The sequence below is a fragment of the Citrus sinensis genome, chromosome 5, assembly GCF_022201045.2.
Source record: "Citrus sinensis cultivar Valencia sweet orange chromosome 5, DVS_A1.0, whole genome shotgun sequence".
NCBI classification, from domain to species: Eukaryota; Viridiplantae; Streptophyta; class Magnoliopsida; order Sapindales; family Rutaceae; genus Citrus; species Citrus sinensis.
In genome coordinates this window covers 8795594-8819076 of record NC_068560.1, presented here as the reverse complement: position 1 = coordinate 8819076, position 23483 = coordinate 8795594, and the positions used below count along the sequence as shown (strand labels likewise).

General features: G+C 32.6%; 2 protein-coding genes across 10 annotated transcripts; both read left to right on the top strand.

The window, feature by feature from the left end:
- Positions 1 to 2440: 2440 nt before the first annotated feature.
- Positions 2441 to 11847, top strand: LOC102618114 (membralin-like protein At1g60995). Of its 7 annotated transcripts, none has more exons than XM_025096395.2 (15): positions 2441 to 2797; positions 3744 to 3854; positions 4614 to 4626; positions 4711 to 5048; positions 5777 to 5858; positions 6568 to 6629; positions 7023 to 7117; positions 7818 to 7897; positions 8689 to 8772; positions 9663 to 9779; positions 10022 to 10107; positions 10275 to 10381; positions 10682 to 10779; positions 10866 to 10942; positions 11184 to 11847. In XM_025096395.2, the coding sequence occupies exons 1-15, from the start codon at positions 2645 to 2647 to the stop codon at positions 11667 to 11669; spliced, it is 1989 nt and encodes a 662-aa protein (XP_024952163.2). In that variant the 5' UTR covers positions 2441 to 2644; the 3' UTR covers positions 11670 to 11847. The 7 variants fall into 7 exon arrangements, with proteins under 7 accessions (XP_024952163.2, XP_024952162.2, XP_024952160.2 ...); XM_025096394.2 differs by having other exon boundaries at positions 4614 to 4710; positions 4786 to 5048; XM_006471045.4 differs by having other exon boundaries at positions 2442 to 2797; positions 3792 to 3854.
- A 4272-nt stretch (positions 11848 to 16119) lies between these two features.
- Positions 16120 to 23483, top strand: LOC102619177 (putative transferase At1g60990, chloroplastic). Of its 3 annotated transcripts, none has more exons than XM_006471047.4 (13): positions 16120 to 16441; positions 16548 to 16649; positions 16870 to 16903; positions 17013 to 17086; positions 17220 to 17285; positions 17388 to 17452; positions 17860 to 17947; positions 18055 to 18120; positions 19539 to 19704; positions 20086 to 20169; positions 20243 to 20370; positions 20541 to 20755; positions 23264 to 23483. In XM_006471047.4, exons 1-12 carry the CDS (start codon positions 16232 to 16234, stop codon positions 20730 to 20732), a joined length of 1275 nt encoding a protein of 424 aa, XP_006471110.2. In that variant the 5' UTR covers positions 16120 to 16231; the 3' UTR covers positions 20733 to 20755; positions 23264 to 23483. The 3 variants fall into 3 exon arrangements, with proteins under 3 accessions (XP_006471110.2, XP_006471111.2, XP_024952626.2); XM_006471048.4 differs by having other exon boundaries at positions 23251 to 23483; XM_025096858.2 differs by lacking the exon at positions 23264 to 23483 and having other exon boundaries at positions 20541 to 20833.

Genomic DNA, 23483 nt, shown 5'->3' with positions numbered 1-23483 from the left:
TAACGACAACTTGAGCAATATAGAAGGAAGATAAATTGTGTTACGGATAACGACAACTTGAACAATATACAAGGAAGCTAAACAACTTGAACAATATAGAAGGAAGATGAACAATATAGAAGGAAGATAAATTATGTTACAGATAACGACAACTTGAACAATATATAAGGAAGATGAACAATATAGAAGGAAGATGAACTGTGTTACAGATAACGACAACTTGAACAATATAGAAGGAAGATAAACTGTGTTACAAATAACGACAACTTGAACAATATAGAAGGAAGATGAACAATATAGAAGGAAGATGAACTGTGTTACAGATAACGACAACTTGAACAATATAGAAGGAAGATGAACAATATAGAAGGAAGATGAATTGTGTTACAGATAACGACAACTTAAACAATATAGAAGGAAGATAAATTGTGTTACAGATAATGACAACTTGAACAATATAGAAGGAAGATAAACTGTGTTACAGCTAACGACAACTTGAACAATATAGAAAGAAGATAAACTGTGTTACAGATAACGATAACTTGAATAATATAGAAGGAAAATGAGCTGTGTTACAGATAACAATAACTTGAACAATATAGAAAGAAATCAAAAGAGGTAAGTTAATTCGAACAAACCTGTCATCACCAGGGATCGATCTAGAAATTTAGTTCATTGAGGTCAAAATTAAAATGAATTAATATTTCAAAAAAACGACCCAGTATCAAAATTTCTTTATAAATTTATCCCTACTCAAATAAAATTTTTAAAAAATTAATTTCAAAATAAAGGAATGCTTTTTGTTAAGCGGGATTAATTGCCTACACTAGCTTGTATGTGATCCGCTCTTGCTCATAACCTTCATTATTGAGTAAACATTAAGCTTTAAGTATTAAATACTTCATAGTTATAACATAAAAGAATAACACATTTCAAATATTTTATCTTAAATAATGTGACATGTGATATGTCATTCATAAAAAAATCAATAATTTTTTATAATTTTCAAATAAATTAATTACATTACAATAGTTGCCAAACAATAATAAAAAACGGCCTAACTCAATTTTTTAACTTCAATCCAAATTCCAAACTAAAGCATCTTCGACAATCATAAAACGAATTTAGAAAAAATAAATTAATAAAAATATAGAAATAACTGAAAACCATTATCTTCTGCCTGAATAATACATATTTGTGGATAGTTACATATCACGAGGGAAAAGTATAAAAGGTCCAAACTACCCTTATAGAGAATATCAAGCACAATTCCAACAAAGCCCTCCCTTTCTTCACCAACGTCATGTCGTCATAAAATCATCTCTCCAAGTCACTCAAAATCACTCTTTTTTTTTTTCTTGACTTCCTCCAAAAAAAAAAAAAAATTAAGTCAACACATTAAAATATATAAAGCAGTCATTATATTGAAATTCGTTGAAATAATATATAAGCTTGACCAAGAGCTCATTTGAGATTAATTTTAAGAGACTGAAAAATGATTTTCAAAAGTTAAAATATAATTTTAGGATTTGGTAAAATTTTCATAAAAATCGCTTTTGGTAAAATCATCTTATCCTATGGGAGATTTTGAAAAATAAAGAAGGATTTATTTTTTAAAATTTGATTTTGAAAATCACTTTTATATTTAATATAATTTCATATATATATATATATATATTAAAAAAAATTAAGATAACAAAATAAATTTAAAAATATAAAATATTTATTTTAGTTTTAATTATTAAATGTACCAATAAAAAATATTTCATATACATGCTAATAAATATTTATATGTTTTATTCAATATTATATCGAATTCAATCATTTATATTCTTATATTAAATTAATAGCAAGATTTATCAAATACATATAACTGCTCTAAAACTCAAACAACTTTAAAAAAAAATTCTAAATGTTTAATTGATTCTATTCATAATTGATAATTTCTACAACACCGCTAGTTACAATTATTTTAAAAGATACAATATTATCAATTTAGCACCGAATATATTTCAAGTAATTTTTTTATTGGCCACGCTGATTTAAATCTTAATAGAGATATAAAGTTAAAAAAAAATCAATTTTGAGTTTTGTTCACCATTTATCTTTGAAGAAAGAATAATTATACCAAAAAATTAGAAAAAATCATCATTAATTTCGTTAAAAACATTTCTACTAAAATACACGAACATAATGCACAATCAAGTATAACCCTCATTGGTTATTATTGGACTATGAATCATGTAAATACAAAACGCTTAGATAATCGAGAATGATACTTATCACTCGACTTTTTACCAGTGGACTACGAGGTGTAAATTTGGAATCAAGTATTTCAAAAGGAGGGTACTCTAGTAATTGACTATTAAATTAGGCATACGAAAATACATTTAACTATGGCGGCATATATCTGAAATTCATCGTCATCTCCAACCAATAATTCATCTAACACCACAGCATAACACACACGAAGGTCAAAGACAGACAATAACAAAGGAAAGGCAAAAATGAGAAACTGAAAAAAGAATTCAATATAAAGCGTTTACGATGATGACGAGAACTCGTAGTTATTATTAATTTGTTATTAATAATTAAAAGATTCACAAAAAGAAGAAGTGAAATTTGGCCGATCGCTTACAGAGAGATGGATCCAGAGCACACGTTTATACGAGTGCAAGAGCGGTTTTCGCGAGTGCTGACGCCGAGAGTTAGGGCCTATTTGGAGTACATTTATCTTTTCATCGCTATCACTTTGTTCTGTGTTCTTGTTGTTATGCACGCTAATTATGTTCAACAGGTAATTAATTTTTTTTAATTAATTAATTTCTTCGATTTTCTTTTCTTTCATTTTTTTTAAAGTTGTATAAATTAGTTAGAAATTTTTTTTTTTTTTTGTATTTGACTGTGTGAACTGTAGTAGATATAGTTTTTGTAGCTTTCTTAACCAGTGGAAGTGATTTTTGGGGAAGAATATTATCAGTGCTTCTCCTACCAAGCGCTTTTGGAAGAAGCACCCTTACGTTAAGTAAAATTGCATTAAGATTTTTGTTTTTCAGGTAGAATTGCTATTTATAGTTGATTTTGCTTAGAATTTAAGAATTAGAGTACTGGAACATTGTCTTTAATTATCTGCCATTGATGGTATCGTGCTGCTGTTCAAGTTTTTGAAAAGCCAATATTCAGCTGTAATAGAGGGGGGGGGGGAGGGGGGGAGACAGTAGTCAGAGCTTTGTTAACTATGCTGTTGAAACTGCTGTGAGTTTTGAACAGTGTAATGTGTATGGTAATTTTTGGATTAAAGTGCTTGTTAAGTGTATAGTGTCTGTATCAACATATGCTTTGGGAAAAAAATTGCTGAAGTTGTAAATTTATTTATTTTTTAACTTTTTCATCACTCAATTTCATGCAAGTAATGGAATAGATTATGAAATAAGCACTATGAAAACATTTTGACAAAGCATTTTTTGGTACAGATTATAAAATAAGCTACTCTTAATTTTCGCAAAAAGTAATCCCTAATGAGCCCTTTGGTTAGTAATATAAAAAACAACTTATCATTTTTGAATTCCATAATCACTGCACATTATACTTCTTTGTAAATATGAATTTAAATTTGCAGATTCAGCTTGCTTTACATTTCTTTGCAATACCATTTCCGTTAATAGGCAACATGCTTCTTTGATTTATTCTCGTCTGTCTCTCAGTATGTGTGTGTTTTATTTTAGTTTATATATTTTTTCCAGAAATCGTATGCACCTTTTGACTTAAATTTGAATATTTTGCTTATAAAGCCTGGCTGTTCAAGTGAATTTGCTGGAATTCGGATGACTGAAGCCCAACTCATACAAATTAAGGTATATGAACTTTCGTTTTAAAATTTCAGTCTACTTTTCTGACCTGGAATTTTCTATGTTATTTCATGTATCAAGTTTGTGCTATCATGAGAAATCTTAAAATTTTGGGTGGATGTCACAACTGATCACAAAAAGTTGAACTCGGAGCCTGCGTTGTCTTAGGATTGAGTTATCCCCTTCTTCTGCATCTGCTTGTGCAGCTAGCAGAACATAACATTTGTATTACAGCTAGAGGAGCGTTCTTCTTGGCCATTTGTGTCTAGTCTGTTTTATAATCTGATGATGTTGTATTAGTTATTTCTCAAGAATAACTGTTCTTTTTATTATTTGCTAAGATGTTATATAGCAATATAACACAGAAAAATTGTTGAGAAGTAAATGCAAAGTTTTTTCAAACTTGATTTGATGTTTGAGAATATATGCATTATCAACTCATAGGCTTCAGATAAGAGGCATGAAACATTTTGAAGGTTGTATCTTGGCAGTGGCTTGGCCATGCTAAAATATAAAAGCTCTGTTTGACACCTGGTGAAGTCCAACTTCGCACTAGTGCAGCTGCGATCCTGGCCGAACTTGAATGCCTGTACCTGTCCCATGTCTATTCAAAATTATATATTTCTGTTTCCTTTTTTATTCAGGCATCTATTTTAGGTTTTAGGTTTTAGTTTAAAGGTAATTTGAGATAGTCATTTAAGTTGGCCGATCTTTCATGTCTAAGAAACTGACCTTTTTTCCTTTTACTTTTCTTGTTTGATTTAGATCAGTAGTGCAGGTTTGTGGTCACAGAATGACTCTGATTCTAATGTTGTAGATGTCACTAGTGTGGATAATGCAATCAATGAGTTAGAAGTTTCAGGTATGGATGCTGATGGATTAACATTCTCGGCTGCAAACCTTTGGTTAAATTGGATTCATTCCAATGTTAGGAAAGGCAAATTGGCTTTGAAGTTCTGGAGGACTGATATGGAACCTGTTGAACACCTAGCAGAGGGCTCTGTAAGTAGTCAAAGCTTTAAGCCAACTGATAGCGCAGTGAATAAAATTGATAAGGAGGAGGCACGTAATAGTTTTGCTTTATCAGCCAAGGAGGCTTTTAAATCAGCAATCATTCATTTTGGGAAAAAGTGGTATAGGCGTTTATCTTTCGTTTGGAGACAGGCAATGCAAATCTTAGGAAATTTCCAGAAGCTGTGGGTGAGTAAATTTGAAAATTTCCTTCTTAATTGTTAATGTTTTTTTTTTGGTTGGGGGGGGGAGGGGGGCTAGAGTTTCTCAATTGCCTCCTATCCTAGTTTTACAATTCTTGTTGAAAGAGGGAGTAGACTGTTTTCAGATTATGCTGGTTGCAAATATTGGCCACAGTCTATTATTTACTGTTGTATCTCTATTGCTGCGAATAAGGAGAAAAATAGAAGCTTTTTGATCTCTATTGTTGACTCTAGGAAACAGATCTTCACTTTGAGTCTCCCTTTTTCTATAAGCAAATTCATTAAAATACTGGCACGTTTTATGCCTTGACAACATACATGCAAATGCGTGCAATATCAATTGTATTTCTGGCCAAATGTTCCCCTCTTTTCATAAAAAAAAACTATGTTTTGAAAGCTGTATATTCTGATTTCTGATTTCTTTCTCCTTTTTTCATTTTATTAATTAATATTGTTTTCTTTTTTTCTAAATATCACTTACTAAATTTTCTTCTCTCATTCTTTTGAGAGTATAAGCCGGTGCTGCTTTTGGATATTCATGTCAATATGACTATTTACAACCTATCTCTTCCTCTCCCTTAAGCTAAATTTTCTCTTATTTTCTCAAGCTGCATTAAAATTAATCAAAATAAAAAGTGCATGTTTGCTTTATTCATTCCTAATTCTGTTATCATTTTAAATTTCTTTATGCTGAATTTGAACTTCCTAGTGCAGAATATTGCGGGGATACATTTAAATCTTGATGTGCCGAAATTGATGCATTTACTTTACCTGGACAGGATTCACTCTTATGCTGGTAACTGTCTTTCCCCTTACTGTTTATCATGATGTTGCAATAATATTTCCAAAATTCATATGGCCTCTGGCACAAATGTTCCGATATTTATTATTATTTATGTAATCTGGATCTGTGGTGAAGAAATATGTATGTAATATTGCATGTATGTAACTGTAAAATGTTTGAAGCAATCGGTAAAATAATTATATATATTAAATTAGAGTCACTGGAATTAGAATATCATAACATACTATACTTCTGAATTATGCAGAATGAGACATTTATTTAAATTTGTAAATGCTTATTTTTGAGTTCTGGTAATGATTGTCAATATATGTAATAAACTCTGTATTTAAATTTGTAAATGCTTATCTTTTAGGTCTGGTGAGGGAAATTTCCGTGCAAAGCATCTATGCTGAACTTAGTATCTAGAGTTTGTTTGAAGTTTTGTCTATCTCTCGTTTGAGGACATATGAGATTTGGGTGCCAACAATAAATGCTAGTTCTTAAGTTTTCTGATCTGAAGCGCAATGTAACACCCCCTAGACAAGTTATAAATCATATATGATTTAAGATTATGGAATGGATCTAAGAGACATGGGATTGTGGGCCTCATTAATCATATCAATTTATGATCACGTGCAATGGTGATAAAGTTAGGTACAGTTTCATCCTTTCGTGTTTTATTTTTGTTGGCTCTAATTGAAACTGTGCTGTCTACTTGCAGTGCAGTGGCTTGAGAATAGAACCAAAGCATTTGAACCTACTTATTTGTACACCATGGAAAAGGTATCTTTTTTGTTTGTTAGACTGATATATCTTCTTTCTCTTGTTTAAAACTTTGCTGCATCCTCTCCGATGGTTGATCAGTTGGTATGATCTTTGGTTTCTAGCCAAGTGGTTGGTGACTCCAATCGTTGAAGCTACCTTTCTAAATGTTATACCATGAATTTGCTGACTATAGAGATTTTGGAGTCTGATAGTAGTCCCTATTTCCAGACCTGGTGCACAGGTGGAGAGATTTCCTGTGCATTGAAAATATTTAAAACAAAAAAAGGAAAAATTTTGTTGTATTTAAAGTACTTTAATTAGTTGAAAAAAAATTAATCAAGATTCTACCTAGGTGTTGAAGCTTGTAATCTTTCTTCTTCTTTTTTTTTATTTTTTAAGTCTGTTGTGTAGGGGTATTTCTTGTTACCAGAAGCAGATAAATCTCGGCATAATATACGTACTTTCAATATCAGCATATCAGCTCAGCATCCTTGCTTTGGGAACAGGTTATATATCCTATGCTTTGGCTTGTCTGCAAATGGACATATGTTGTTCCAGCTCCTTTATTTAATATTTAAATGGGTGCCACTCTTGAGATATCAATGACTAGAGAGTTAAGTATCTGTTATTTATTTTGTAGGGCAAGGAATACCAGTTCTCAGTTTCATAAACTTCTGGTGCATGGATGTTTGTTTATTATGTTTGTTTGATGAAGTCTTTAAATTTTTGTGCAGAATATGTAGGCAGTATCACGCTGTAGTCCGCCACAGATAAAGTTAGGCTCAGTAATCAGTAGTAATTTTTTATCAAGGAATTACATCATATGAGATTGTATTTGGATGATATGGAAGAGCTTGCAGTTGATTACTTAAAGTTTGAATTGATGGGTAATAGTGGCATATGATTCAATGGCTTGTTAGGTTTAGTCAGTGAATTTTCACGGCTGTGCTTTATTTTAAAGCAAATTTGTGGTGCTTTGCTATCATAGTTTTAAGTTTACTTACGCCATTAAATACGTGTCTTGTTGAAAATGTTTGTACCATGTACTGTTTGTGGATCTGAATTTCTGTGAAAATTCTGTTGAAGTTCCAACGTGAAAATGCTTGCAAGAGTTAACAATTTTTGAGGCAATTATATGCTTGAATGCTTTGGATGTGAATTTTATATGCAACACAATATTTTTTAAGTAATGTCTTCTATTTATAGGTGGCAGCAACTTCTCATAAACAGATTTGTTGGATACGATACAATTTTGATGAATAGTTTACTGCATACTCCTGGTCAAGGTAATAGATAATTCTCTTGATGCACTGCATATATAAGAATTTTTGAGTAATCTAATGATGTCAATCAACCATCCCACAGAAGGTAAACAACTTTTGTTCTGATAGTCTTGCTATCTTGAACGGATTGTACTCTGTTGAAAATTTGAAATAATTTGAGAGCTTGTTCAACGTTCCTCACTTTCCAATTAGAGTTTCTTTAATAGATACAACCGACTAATCCATCCTTCATAATTTAAACTTTCTGATGCGTAAATATGGTTTCAATATCACTGATATTCCTCTTTCACAGAGCGAGAGATCTGTTTTCAATCTCACATTAGTTTCTTCATTTAAATAACCTGTAGAGATACTGCTTTTCTTCTAACTCAGGCATGCTTGTCAAACTCAGGATCCTTTGTTATAGCAGATGCTAATAATGCTGCCTTTCTCGATACTGTGTTTCTCTAACTGTAGCTAAAAATATATTTTTGGAGACATAATTGAAGAGTGTTTAACAGCTTCTCTACAAACCATGTAAAAGACCGAATCAAGTTAGAGGAAATAACTCCTCAGACAGCTCTTCTTTGTAACCTTAATGAGACTGCTTTCTTCTTCATCCATTTTTTCAGTCCCAAGGTCCTTAATTAGATGTTTCCCATAATAATTGCTGAAGTTAGAAAATATACAAGTCATCAGCTTGAAAATAATGATGTTAGTGCTATAAAGCATTCATGGAGTCAATAACAGACTCTCTGCATGGTGTTGGTCCACATCTCTACTTTGTCTAATTATTATTTCAAATCTGGTTGCAGGGTATCTTTATAATTGTCAAACAAAGGAGTTTTACAATCTTAGCTATGCACAGGAACCACCAGAAGGCCCTGCAAAGTTTGGAGGTGTGTTGATTTCTGTTATATTTCTTCTTTCATGGGTGCTTTTCTTGTTATGAACTAGCTTTATTATTGTATTTTATTTGGCACTGTTTTGGCTGGCAGATTTGGGATCAACATGCTTCCATGTTAGTCATTGTTGTTGGAATGTGCACTTACCTGAGTCCCTGACAATGACATAGTGTCACAATGTTGTTTGCGAGAGTCAGTATTTCCCATTCTAATAGGGAGTTGTCAATATTTCAAAATGTTAAGCACATACTCAATATGAGGATCAAGATAAGTGGAGGAGAAAACTAAATAACAGGCATATTTATTTACTTATTATGGTGCTTGTTTGCCCTAGCACATGGAAATCATAACTTTTCATGAAGATAACAACATTGGAATTAGTAGCCATAGAACTCCAAAATGGCTTATCTATCATCAGCCAATTAATCCGCAAACTAGATTCTGAGTACCATTGGGTCTTATGTCTGTCTACTTTCTATAAAACAACCAACCCCAACCAAATCCTTCCTCGCTGGAAAAAAAGAATTTTTTTTTTTTTTGGGGGGGAAGAAAAGTAAAGTAAGAGCCTTTTGTCATAGCATTACGAACACAAGAGAATCTGCTTGTAATAAGCAGCTGTTATCAGGACAGAAAAAGAAAGATCATGTGCACTTGTGATGATCTCTTGTGTTTTCATATCTTGGAATCTTATGATCACCAATTTCTCACTGCTTGTTGCATCACCAAGCACTGCTTTGGTCCCTTTTTGTTTTTTGGTTTTGAATACGTCTTAGTAATTTTTAACATAGCACGGGGTATCATTTTGATCGTTTATCTAAAGTCTGTGGACATAAACGGTGATCTGATGATTTACACTTTTCGTCCTCCCTTTTCTTTAATTGCAGACTATCTGGTGACCAAGTGTGGTGTGCTTATGATGTCACTGTTTGTATTTTTCACAACCACAATGTCAGTATCATTTACGCTGAGAGAGACACAGGCTCGCATGTTGAAGTTCACAGGTATGTTATTTGATTTTCCTAACTAGGGTGTGAAGTGGTGTTAGCACCAGTGTATGCATGCACCTGGTTCATTGTTCTTTCCTTTGGTAGTTAATTAGAGCTAGTTATTTGCTTTGTCACCTCAAATTCTTCTGTTGCCAGACACTTTCTATAGTTGGTTAGGATCTTTTGTCATGAGTCCTGTATTTTCTTGCTACAAATATGGTATGATTGGGGGTCTCTTATTTTTCATATTATTGCAGTGCAGCTACAACACCATGCTCAGCATCGGCTTCCAACATTTCAATTGATCTTTGTGCATGTAATTGAGTCACTTGTCTTTGTACCGGTAGGCATTCATCATATCTTTGTAATTTGCTGTTGATGTGAAACTTATGCTGCAATAAATTATGTTTTAAAATATTTTTATTATTTTATTCCATTTATTTAGATTTTATTTTTTCTATTTATGTGCATTTCGGGTCTTACTGATGACCCGTATGGTGGATTTTGCAGATAATGATTGGCATTCTTTTCTTCCTGTTTGAGTTTTATGATGACCAGCTGTTGGCTTTCTTGGTTTTAATTCTTGTCTGGTTGTGCGAGCTATTTACACTGATCAGGTATATCTTTCTTTCTTTGTTGAAATGCATTGTAAGAGAGTGCACTTGCTCTTGATTGGTGTCTTTTTTATTGACTAATGAATAGCTATCTTTTAGGATAAGGTTCTTTTGCCTGTATGTGGTCTTGCACACTGGTGCTCTGATTAATTGCTCTGATGTATGTTGAGCTGGTTTCTAGGACCAGTGAATGCCATAGACATATCTCCCTGTTAGCCAGCTCTTTGGTTTATCTAACTAGTGATAAGAAACTATAATCTTAATTATTGTTTCTTTTCTAATATGATTCTTCTTATTTCTAAGTTGCAGTGTCCGCACACCAATATCGATGAAGTTCTTCCCTCGCTTCTTTTTGCTCTATTTTCTGGTTTTTCACATATATTTTTTCTCTTATGCTTATGGTATGGCCCTGCACTTGTTTGACTCATCTCATTTATGGCTGGAACTCTTACTTGTGTCTTAAAATTTTAACTTATAATTTTTCCAGGATTTTCATATATGGCACTTGGTACGGCTGCTGCATTTGTGCAGCACCTCATTCTGTACTTCTGGAACCACTTTGAGGTAATTAGTCCCTATTAGGATTATCTTGTTGTGATATTTAGTCCTTTGATTTGCTTGTAACTGCTTATTGATTGTTCATCTCTTAGCTGATAATGGTTGTGCATCATGAATGCATCAATAGCGCACTGTTCCTCATATCTTCTTATCGTTGGTGTAGATTTCACCATCTATTTTACTCTTTAACAGAATGTTTCAAAACTTGAGTTTGATTTTGTATGCACGTTTGCTAATGTCATCTCAGGTACCAGCTCTACAAAGATTCATCCAAAATAGGCGTACTCAGCTTCAGCAACAGCCAGACTTCCACATTACCTCATCTACCATTCTCGCGTCAACATTGCATATAACAAGATTGAACACAAGGAACCCAAGTCTGCCTAATACTGACGCAACTTCTGGACCTGGCTTGAGACCTGGATCCAACCAAGCAATGCCGCCAACAAATAGAGTGGATGCTCCTGGACCAGAACGTTCCGAAAACAACAATCCAGACAGGGTTGGCAACACTATGGAGATTCCAGGACAACCAGACCTTCAGCAACCTGAAACGGGTCCTAACCCGGGGAGCATGAATTCGTTTAGTTCACTGCTGTTGTGGATCTTAGGAGGGGCTTCTTCAGAAGGCCTCAACTCATTTCTTTCCATGTTCAGAGATGTTAGAGAGCAAGGGCAAGTTTTTGCCGATTCACAAAGACAGGAAAATGGCGGGAATCAGCATGTGCAGTAGTGGTGGGAGGGATAATTACATTTGAAGGTGACTTTGTTTACAGCTATGTTTCTGTATCTAGTGTAAAATTCTATATTAACGTTTTGTACAGAAATAACATGTAATATATATATATTAAATGTGAACCCCCTTTTCATTAGCTAAAAATGAAGTAGTCGTATTTTTTGTGTTTATTTTACCATTGGTACCAGAAGACTCATTCCTTGCATGAGGAAATTGATTCAAGGTTTCACGGGGATTCTTCTTATAATGTGCTTATCAATTGGTAATTGAAATTAGTTGGAATCGGAATAAGAAATAAAAATTATAATAAATTGTTTACTCTAACCTTAAAAATCGGAATTGAAATGAGTTGTATTGCTTATAATTAAATTTTTTTTTACAAATTAGTAAAATGATTTTAGACAATGAATTTCATTATTTATTATAATAATTGTGATTATAATTATTACCATTATTTTTATTCAAAATAATAATAATAATAACAATAAGTTTGCATTCTTTAATTTAAAAAATATATGGTTTTACATATTTTCTTCTCATTTCCACATTTCTTTTTAATAAATAAACATCATTAATGATTCTCATTCAGGATTCTAATTTTTTAATTCCACAAACAAGCACACTCCAAGCTACCAAACTTCATTGAGTTGGATGAATTCTCGCTCGCAGTAGGCATGCATGCAAAAAGAAGTTCCTTGTGAACTATGGTCTTAGGCTGTGTTTGGTTTACAGGTTGTCTTGCCACCTACTTACATTTACATTTGATATTATAATTTCATTCCATTTATCATCTTAGCCCCTGCTTTTTTTTTTCCCTTCAAAAACCTTTTTATTTTAACAAGGACATACCGTGCAGATTTATTGAACAAGTAATTCCATCAACTAATTCTTAGGTTCAATTAAATTTTTGTGGTATACAGTAAAAATGCAGGTATCACTGTATGTTCCAAAAAAAATCAACAAAGCTCAAAACAGTACTGTAATTAAATTCATTACAATGATCAACAATTGATAATGAAAAAACGCACCCTGAAAAGGACTTATATATTAAACTACATTTATATTTAATAAACGTAAAAATAGGGAGCTTAAATAATAATATCCCTTAATGTTATTAATTTTTACTGTCTAATGGTATAATATAATCTATGATTCACTAAAATATATAATTATGATACATTCTAGAATTTAAAAAAGATTAGCTTCAAAATATATTTTCACTAACATGTGAGGAAATACACCTATTTTATATTTTGTGGAAAGAGAAAGTTACATTTTATGGAAATGAAAAAGAGCCCTACAAGCACGAGGACAACAGGGATGTCAAAAATATTTGCCTGGTTCGGATCTTAGTGATGCGGGTTGAGTGGCCGGGTTGGACTCGAGCTTCACTTGATAAGTTCAGTTCAAAATCCAAATTTTTTTATTAAAAAAATAATATATATATATATATAATTTAAAATAATTATATTTATTTAGCTCATTTAATATATATATTTAAAATTTTAAAAATTGGAAATTCATATTTTCAAGCACAATTTCATTGAAATAAAATTTAAAAATTATAAATAAATTTATATATATTATAAAATATAAAATCCTGATTAAAAAGCCAGGAACAAACGATAAAAAAATATGTCCAGACTCGATCAAAACTATTTATGGCAATCGACACCGCCCGTAGTGGGTTTATCATTACCAAATCCAAATCTCCCATTAATTACCAAACTTATCCATAACCCACAGCAAGTCTTTATTTTTCTAAGAAAACCCACCCGCTGCGAGTTTTGACAATTACTAAATCCGCGGTTTTTTTTTTGCGGGTTTTCATATTTAAAATCATAAATATTAAATATGTAAATTTATAATAATAAGCTAAAATTCCACATAACATATTCAACTCTAAATTTAACCAATGTAAATTAAAAATTAAAATTTCAACATCAATCCAATACAAATTCTTAAATTTAAGTACGAAATACACAAGTTCATAAGAAAAGCCACAAACTAATATCTAAAAATAACAATTACCATTTCATATTATCATTCAACACAAGCTCGAAAAGAAGATTTTTGTTTCATTCACCACCATTAGCACCTCTCCAAGATGATTCCAATAATAATAATTAAGATTAATATTTTCTAAAGAATAATACTTTTAAATGCTAATCCGAATAACAAAATTATAATAAGAGAAATTATCATTGCACCACATTTGTTTTGCATTATATTCATCTAACTACCATAAAATTCTAACATGTTCTCTGCATCACATTTCTTTTTAAATTTACATCAATTAACCACTTTTGTACTAACCCCATTAAATAATTTAAATGAAATGATAATTTTATCCCTAAATAAATTAAAAGACCATTTTATTTTATAAAAACTTTAAAAAATAAAAAAATTAATTATAACAATACCCCTAAATTTAATAAAAAAATCCCAAATAGAGGTGCTCGGTTGATTTATATTAAATTTAGATTTTACAAAATTTTAATAATTATTTTTATTAAAAAATTATGATTTTGTAAAATTTTATTAAAATAATTGAATTTATTTATTAAAAAATAAATCCCAAAATTTTAATAATTTAGGGGATTTTTATTAAATCCAAAAATTTTGTAATTATTTTTATAATTAAAATTTTTATTAAAATAATTTTATTAAAAAATAAAAATTCTAATTTTGGGATTTATTTTTTATTAAATTTAGGGGTATTTTTATAATTATAATTTTTTATTTTCAAAGTTTTTATAAAATAAAATAGTATTTTAATTTATATGGGGGTAAAATTATCATTTTATTTAAATTATTTAACGGTGTTATTGCAAAAGTGACTAATTGATATAAATTTAAAAAGAAAGATGGTGCAGAGAACGTGTTAGAATTTTGTGATGGTTGAATGAAAATAAGACAAAAAAGAGGTGGTGCAATGATAATTTCCCTTATAATAATAAAATAATCCATACGTTAAGTTAAAGAATAATAGTCCAAATAAAATTATAAGTATATAATTACCCATACATTAAGTTAAAGCTTATTAGGACTTAGGTACGATACAACTTACACACATGTTTGCACTTTATATATTTTTAGATTTAAATAATTTTTAATTAAAATTAAATTAAAAATATCTAAAAAAATTGTGGGTTAGCAAATACCTATGCGAGTATCCGATGGATATTTGATTAATATCATACTCACTCGCAACTTAATGCGCGTTTAAATTTATAATATCAAATCCGCTCGTAACTCATAAAATTATCCGTATCAGACAAATTTTAGAGGATGGGTTTGGATGAATTTACGAATTTACGAGCAGCATTACCATCCCTAATCAAAGCATTCCCATATCCTGTCCCCGCTTGGGCTTTTGCCAATTGCCATCCTTGGCAGGACACCACAATAATAATAGGGAAATTTACGAAAATAACAATAAAATTTTTACTATTTTCACAATTAACCCTCTCAACTTTTTCTATCAACATTAGTCAAACACACGCTTTTCTCCCCAAATTACCCTTCTTTACAAACGAAAAGAAGCTTGGTGCGACAGGCCCAAGTCTTGGTGCGACAGGCACCTATCGCACAAAGCTTTGGTGCGACAGGCACCTGTCGCACGAAGCTTGGTGCGACAGGCCCCTGTCGCACGAAGCCTTGGTGCGACAGGCCCCTGTCGCACGAAGCCTTGGTGCGACAGGTTGCCTTCTTCTACCTCAGTATTTGTTTGTTTTCGCCAGTCCTTTCGTCTTTGTTCGTCTCTTCTTATTCGTATGTAATATCTTCTTCTACCTCAGATCGAATCTCATCCGACAACCCAAACAACAAAACAAAATCAACTTTTTAATTCTCCGAAATCCAATTTGGGAATTCAAATTCCCCTGGATTTTCCATCAAAAGCCATGTTGCGAAATGCTAGGCGGGCTGTACGGAGACCTACCTCCACCCTCCGATGAGGACAAACCCACCAACACGACGACCACTGTCTGGTCAATTTTCGCGCCACCACAAACCATCCTCAAGCCCCAATCCAAACCCAAAACCATCTAAAATTCTCTCCCGACTAGACCCCATTCCTCACTTGCAATCGCACCTTCCCCCGACGACGTGGTAGCGCTGCCGCAACCAGCATTGGTCGACGTCACTTTGACCGTAATCGAGGAGCACGACCCCGCTAGACCGAACAATTACGAAGATTATATGAGAGAGAAGAAGAAGAAAGAGGTGGATGCTGAAATTAGTAGAGAACTAGAGAGAAGAAGGCAAGAGGAAGAGGAAAGGGAGATGAGAGAGAGGGGTAATTTGGTCTCAACGGTTCTTTTATAGCTAATGTTGATAGAAATTTATTTGAGGGGTTAAGATAGAAAAAACTAAAATTTTTATGGTTATTGGTGTAAATTTCCCATAATAATATACTAAACCAAAATTTTATTTAATACAGCAGAAAAAACGGGGGGCCAAAAAAAAATTCCCTTGATAAAATTACACTAACACTGAACTGAAAATTTAGCAGGGAGCGAATAATTGAGAGGGAGAGAGCGTTACAACATTCAGAAATGGCAGCTACCTCATCAACAGCAACGACGCACTTGATTGTCGGCTCTACCTCTCGTCTACATACCACCAGAACGACCAAATTCTTTCAAAACGGGGTCGTTTTGACTCAGAAAAAGACTCTCTCGCTGAGAAGAAGAAGTGCGAGTATTCCTCCAACTGCCGTTTTACCTTTTGACCTCTCTCCTCCCCCAATCGATCACGACCTTCTTGTAAGAACTTCCATTAAAATAAGTTGAATAAATTAAAAACAAAAACAGGTTAATTAAAATAATAAACAGCAAAAAAAATTTTTGATTATTAAACTATATTTTGCAGGAAACTGTGAAGAGTGAAGGGGCGAAGATTTCAGAAGAAGGAATAGTTGAAACGTTTGGTAATGATGGTGAAGCGCTAGATGCTGCTGATAATGGTGTTGCTGTGAGTGTTCTTTTTTCCTTTTTATGAGAATTAATTTAATTTAACAAAACATTGGATGCACTTACTATTAGTACTAAGTTTAATAATAATAATATGATATTGAATGGGCAATATCATACTATCACGCATCAAATTGTATTAGATTGCATCGATTTATATGCATGTGATTATTATTGACGAGGTTTTGGTTTGTTTTGTTGCTTTGTGTTGTCTGGCTTAGGTTGTGGACCTTTCACATTTTGGAAGGATAAGAGGTACGCTCTGATTGCTTACATGAGTCTTTTGTGGATCGTTGTTTTGTGCGAGTGATGCTTTAATGATTGTTCTACTTTTGTAAACTGTTGGGGTTTGATTATCATGAAGTGAGTGGAGATGACCGTATTCAGTTTCTTCACAACCAAAGCACTGCAAATTTTGAAATTCTTCGTGAAGGACAGGCAAGTTTTGAGAGGTTGTGGGTCTTTTGTCTGGTGCTGTTCTAAGAAGTTAGCGCAAACTTTTTCTGTTTTATTTTGTTTGATGCAGTCATTTGGGATTAATTGATGGGATTTGTTGGATTGATATCCTTAGGGATGTGACACTGTCTTTGTTACACCAACAGCGCGGACAATAGATATTGCACATGCTTGGATAATGGTAATCTATTTCTTCATGTTTCTTCCTTCGTAGTTTGTTTATAAGCGTGTAATAAATGCAAATTATCTTGTCAACTTGTTAATCATTTTTCCATATGCACAGAAAAATGCTGTTATACTGGTGGTCTCGCCCTTGACCTGTAGTAGCATAACTGAAATGCTCAACAAGTATGTATATCTGTCGTGGAGATTGTCTTATTAACTTTATGCTTGTAGATAGTGTGTCTTAGTTTTCCAGCATTGCCATTGTTGTGTAGAATGATTTTAGTCTCACACTTGAACAATTTTGATCTTGTATAATTGCTCACCTCAGTGTACTTCATTCCAGTTTACTTATAGAACACAAACTTGGAGAGAATGGGCTTATGAACAATCCTCATCTTTCTTTTTTGCATGACCTGTCTTGCTCTAGTGTATATGGACATGGCCTAGACAGACTTAGCTTGAGCCAATGCAAGCAAGAATAATTTGTTTGCCTGTCTTGTGTTTTGAAATTTGTGCCGAGTCCTACACTTATCCAAAGAAAAAATAGAAAGCTCCCCTCCTTATTATTCATTTTTTGCACTCTGTTCTAGGTATGTATTTTTCGCTGACAAGGTAGAAATTCAAGATATCACTAAACAAACATGCTTATTCGTTGTAGTGGGACCTAAAAGCAACCAAGTATGTCTATTTCTTTTAAATTGTTTACTCATTTCTGGAGTTATTATTGAGCTTTTTGGAAGTTGAATTTGATATTGTTGATGATTGTATTAGTGATATGCAAACAGGTAATGCGCGATTTGAATCTTGGTGATCTTGTTGGAGAGGCATATGGAACACATCGGCATTATAGTGTAAGATAGATTTTTTTTCTCAGTCGATCTTTGAAATACAAGAGACTTAGATTTTTTTCTGAATAGATCTTTATAATACAAGATAATTTCTTTATATTGTATCTTTATCCTCTATGACATGAATTCAACTTGATTAAATTTTTAAATAATAGGTTGGAAAAATGAGAATATTTTTATTTTTGTATTTAATGTTTGCCTGATTTCTCTTCATAGATCCATTACTTTGCCTTATACTTGGTTAGTTATGACTATAACATGAACTGGATGTATATTTAGTTTCCAACCTTTTTCTCTTGATGAACTTTGGATTTGATTAAGTAAATCTTAGGAACTTCTTTTGAAATTATGAGACAGCTCAATTTGCTAAAGTTCTTTTGTCGCTGTCAAAGCACAAAAAGAATGATAATCTATGCATTCTACAAATGACATGCTGGCTGAATGGTAATGCTTAATTTGCTCTGTTTGTTTTGATGTGAGTTCACATACTTCTTTGCAAATTGCCTATTAAGATATGATAGTGAAGGGAGATGGAAAACTGATTATCTGTAGTACAATTCATGCTTTTTCCAGGTCAAAATGAATTTTCTTATTATTTCCTGAACTCTTGCATTTCTTCCTGATTCTTTTCCTAGATAAATGCTTTCACAGCAAAGTAGTGGAGGTAGTTATCCTGATCTGGAGCAAGTTATCCTGATGAGGGGGCAAGTGCCCTTACTTAAAATTTACTTTTCAGTATTAATTCAGAATGTATGAAAATATTTGGATTACTTTTTTTATTGTTTGTGTTAATTGACCTTAGTGAGATGGAATAGGATCAATCCAAGTTCCAGAAACATAGATTCGTGTCAACTACCAAATAGATTTGGGCGCCAATTCAAAATAGTGGGTTTAGGAGTGGGCTTTCTTCTGAAATATTAAAAGATCAGTGTGGTTGGTTCAAAACATAGGAAAGTAATAATGTCAAATTAATGTTATTTGTTAAATACTCAAATTGCAAAATATAATTCAATACTTTTTTCTTCAGTCCTCAGTAATAATTTTTAGAGGTTCTTTATTTATATATTGTCATAAAAGATTTGTATTATCTCTCCTTGATGCACCACGACAAAATCTTATACTCGTCCTCTGTTTGCAGCATTATTCCATGTCCTTATGTTTGAACCACCTTTCCCATTGCATGATTCAGAAGTTCATATCTACAATAAATGTAGCTTTTTACTATACGTACGTACTCATTACGAGGCCGTTATTGTTTTATCTGGTTCCTTCAGCTTGGACAGAACATTGGAGAAGTAGTGAAGAAGTAATGGTCCATTCTCGTATAAAATCTAGATGATGATGAAGTCTATTCCGGGAATCAAACCTAGTACTTTTTGTTTTATGAAAAGCAATATAAATAAAAACCTATTGATTTTCAGGTGAATGGCATGCCGATAACTGTTGGTGTGGGAAATGTCATTTCGGAAGAAGGATTTTCATTGTTGATGTCACCAGCTGCTGCTGGATCAGTTTGGGAAACCCTTCTATCTCAAGGTGCTGTTCCAATGGGTTCTAATGCCTGGGAAAAACTAAGAATAATTAAAGGTGATTAATCCCTGCATGCTTGGTTAGGCTTTTAAGTGAATAGATTTGATTCTCTCTCTCTTTCTTCTTTCAAACTTTCCGCTAATTTCATTTTGCTCCTATCCTTGTCAATGATGGGTATTTTGCTTTGTTACAAATTATATCACCGTAAAGAATGTAAATTTCACATTTTTTGTGAGGGATTTGTTGATCACTTTGATGAGTACCTTATAAAATATGGCAAAATGGATAATCAGTTCCATTAACATTATAGTTGCCTTGGCCCAGAGGAAATATAAACTTTAATGATGTAAAGCTTGTTTTTGGGTTTAATGGTCATATGTGCTTCTTTTACCTGTTGCAGATGTTATCAGACTCCATAACCACTGCTTGGTTTTGCAGGACGGCCAGCACCAGGAAAGGAGCTTACTAATGAATTCAATGTTCTGGAGGCCGGTCTCTGGAACTCAATTTCTTTGGACAAGGGTAGCTAACCTTTCCCTACTGGAGTCTTCATAGAAAGGTTGAATGAAGGTTGATGTAAGTGTTTTCTTCTCAGGCTGTTATAAGGGACAAGAGACCATCTCTAGGCTCATAACATATGATGGACTTAAGCAGAGACTATGGGGAATTTGTCTGTCAGCACCAGCAGAACCTGGCAGCCCGATAATAGTTGATGGGAAAAAGGTATTCGTCATTTTTTTGCTCAATATTCTTTTGACAAGATAAATATCAAATTAAAATTAGTGGGTGAATAACTTTTACCACAACTGCTCTGTAGTTTAGGTATTAATTCTGTTTTCTGGAATTTGGAACCTCGTCACTTGAAGCCTAATGTATTTTTGAACTTTGTCAAGGTGGGAAAACTGACAAGCTATACACTCGGAAGAAAGGAATCTGATCACTTTGGTTTGGGATATATCAAGAGGAAAGATGCTTTAGGTGGAGACACTGTAATTGTTGGAGACAACATTGTTGGGACTGTAGTTGAAGTTCCTTTTCTTGCTCGGCAGTCTCCACCATTACTGTCAAAGAGCTCAAGTTCTTGACTTTGATGGTCATATATAGCACTGTAAGCAAATATACTTACTGATTCTGATATGCCATGCATGTAAATGTAACCTGTTTGCAAAGAAGGCACATTATATTATCTTCCACAGAGCATGCATGTTAGAAGTCTAAAGAATTGGTGTATACTTGAGATTAGGAGTGGGCAAAACCAAATTGGAATCGAAAAAAATTCGGTTCGGGTAGGTTTTTTTCGGTTTCGGTTTGGTTTTTTTTAAACAAAAAATTTGGATTTATAAATACCGAACCACTCAGTTCGGTTTTCAGATAAAAAATTATAAAATCTGAACCGAGCCGAATTTAAGGTATTTTCGTAATTTCACTAGAACATATATATACACAAGTTAAACATTTGCAGTTTGCACCACTCTCTCTCTCTCACTTTCAGCTGCAGCACAACCGTTTGCCCATGACCCAAACCCTAACTCTAGGGGTGGGCGTTGGTTCGGTTTCGGGTTCAAAAATTAAGAAAACCGTTCGGTTTTTTTGAAAATAAAATCCGAACCAAAACCGATAGGTCGGTTTGGATTCGGTTTTGGTTCGATTTTAGTTTTCTTGACGGTTTTATTTAAACAATCGGTTTTTCAGTTCATCTTAACAATTTAGTTTTCGGTTCGATTTTTCAGATCATTTTCTATTTCAAACCATGTACAATAATTTCTTCATTTTCAATAACTATATAATATATTCAGAGTATGTATAATTTACGATTTCATCAATAGTTACACTTCGCTTTTTTTTCTCTAGGTAGTTTTGAAAATTATTACCAAACGTCCAATCTTAAGCGTCTCCTTTTTTCATTCTCAGCACCCTCATCAAAATCATCATTCATAATCTCCTTTATAATATTGTTATTTTCTTCCATCCTGCACACAAGGCCTACTATAATCAATGTATAATCAAACAAAAATAAAATAATTTATAAATTTGTATTTTAAAAAAAAAGGCAAGAATTTTGGACTAAAATGAAGAATTTTTAGAATTATGGTTACTGTTTTTAATATCAAAAGTTTTGGCAAAAAATGTAAATAAAATGAAATAAGTATTTGTGCTTTAATATAAATTAACAAAATATTAGAGACTGAAATGATATTTTATCTTGTTGACCTTCGGTCGAGGGCTATTATGAAAAGCTAGCAAACAAATCAAATCATAATAGAATTTCTATATGTAAACATATCCTAAATATTGGGCCATACTAAAATTTTATAAAGAAAAGGGATCTAAACGATATTATCCTCCATCATCTTCAACATTTGGTGATTTTTTGAGTACTCACCCTGCTAGGAGCACAGCATCCAAACAGAAAAATTGAAAAAATACAATAACATACTCATATCCAGACAAAGCTAATAAAACTAAATAATATTAATAATTTAAACAAACATGAAATAAGAGCAGATCAAAGAGCCATTTAAAAAAAAAAAACTGAGCAAGTTAGTCACGAATGAAAACAAACCCATTACCTGATTGGTTAGCTAGCGACGGAGTAAGGAATGAAACGCAGTGGAAGTGTCGGCAACAAGGAGAACGGGCAAAGGCAGATGCGAGTTAAGGTTTTGGTCTTGGGTAAGCGGTTGTGCTGCAGCTGAAAGTGAGAGAGAGAGTAGTGCAAACCGTAAATGTTTAACTTGTGTATATATATGTTCTAGCGAAATTACGAAAATGCTTTAAATTCGTCCGGCTAGGATATTATAATTTTTTATCTGAAAACCAAACCAAACTGAATCACTCGGTTCGGTATTTATAAATCCAGATTTTTTGTTTAAAAAAAGCGAACCGAAACAAAAAAAAAAAAAAACCGACTGAACCGAATTTTTTTTTGTTCCGGATCGGTTTTGCCCACCCCTACCTAACTTGCATCTGCCTTTGCCCCGTTCTCCTTGCTACCAACCTTCCACTGCATTTCATTCCTTACTCCGTCGCTAGCTAGCTAATCAGGTAATGGGTTTTATTTTCATTCGTGACTAACTTGCTCAGTTTTTTTTTTTTTTTTTACATGGCTCTTTGATATGCTCTTATTTCATGTTTGTTTAAGTTATTATTATTATTTAGTTTTATTAGCTTTGCTTGGATATGAGTATTTTATTGTATTTTTTCAATTTTTCCGTTTGGATACTGTGCTTCTAGCAGTGCTGGGTGAGGACTCAGAAAGTTACGAAATGTTGAAGATGATGGAGGGATAATATTGTTTAGATCCCTTTTTTTATAGAATTTTAGTATGGCCCAATATTTAGGATATGTTTGCATATAAGAATTCTATTGTGATTTGATTTGTTTGCTAACTTTTCATAATAGTCCTTGATCGAAGGTCATTTTAGTCCCTAATGTTTTGCTAATTTCTATTACGGCACAAATACTTATTTTATTTTATTTATATTTTTTGCCAAAACTTTGATATTAAAAACAGTAACTAAATTCTTCATTTTAGTCCAAAATTCTTGCCTTTTTTTAAAATACAAATTTGTAAATTATTTTATTTTTGTTTGATTATAGTAGACCTTGTGTGCAGGATGGAAGAAAATAACAATGTTGTAGAGGAGATTATGGAGGATGATTATGATGAGGGTTTTGAGAATGAAAAAGGAGGCAGACGCTTAAGACCAAACGTTTGGCAATCATTTTCAAAGCTACATGGAGGAAAAAAAGTGAAGTGTAACTATTGATGAAATCGTAGATTGTACGTGCTCTGAATATATTATATAGTTATTGAAAATGAGGAAATTATTTTA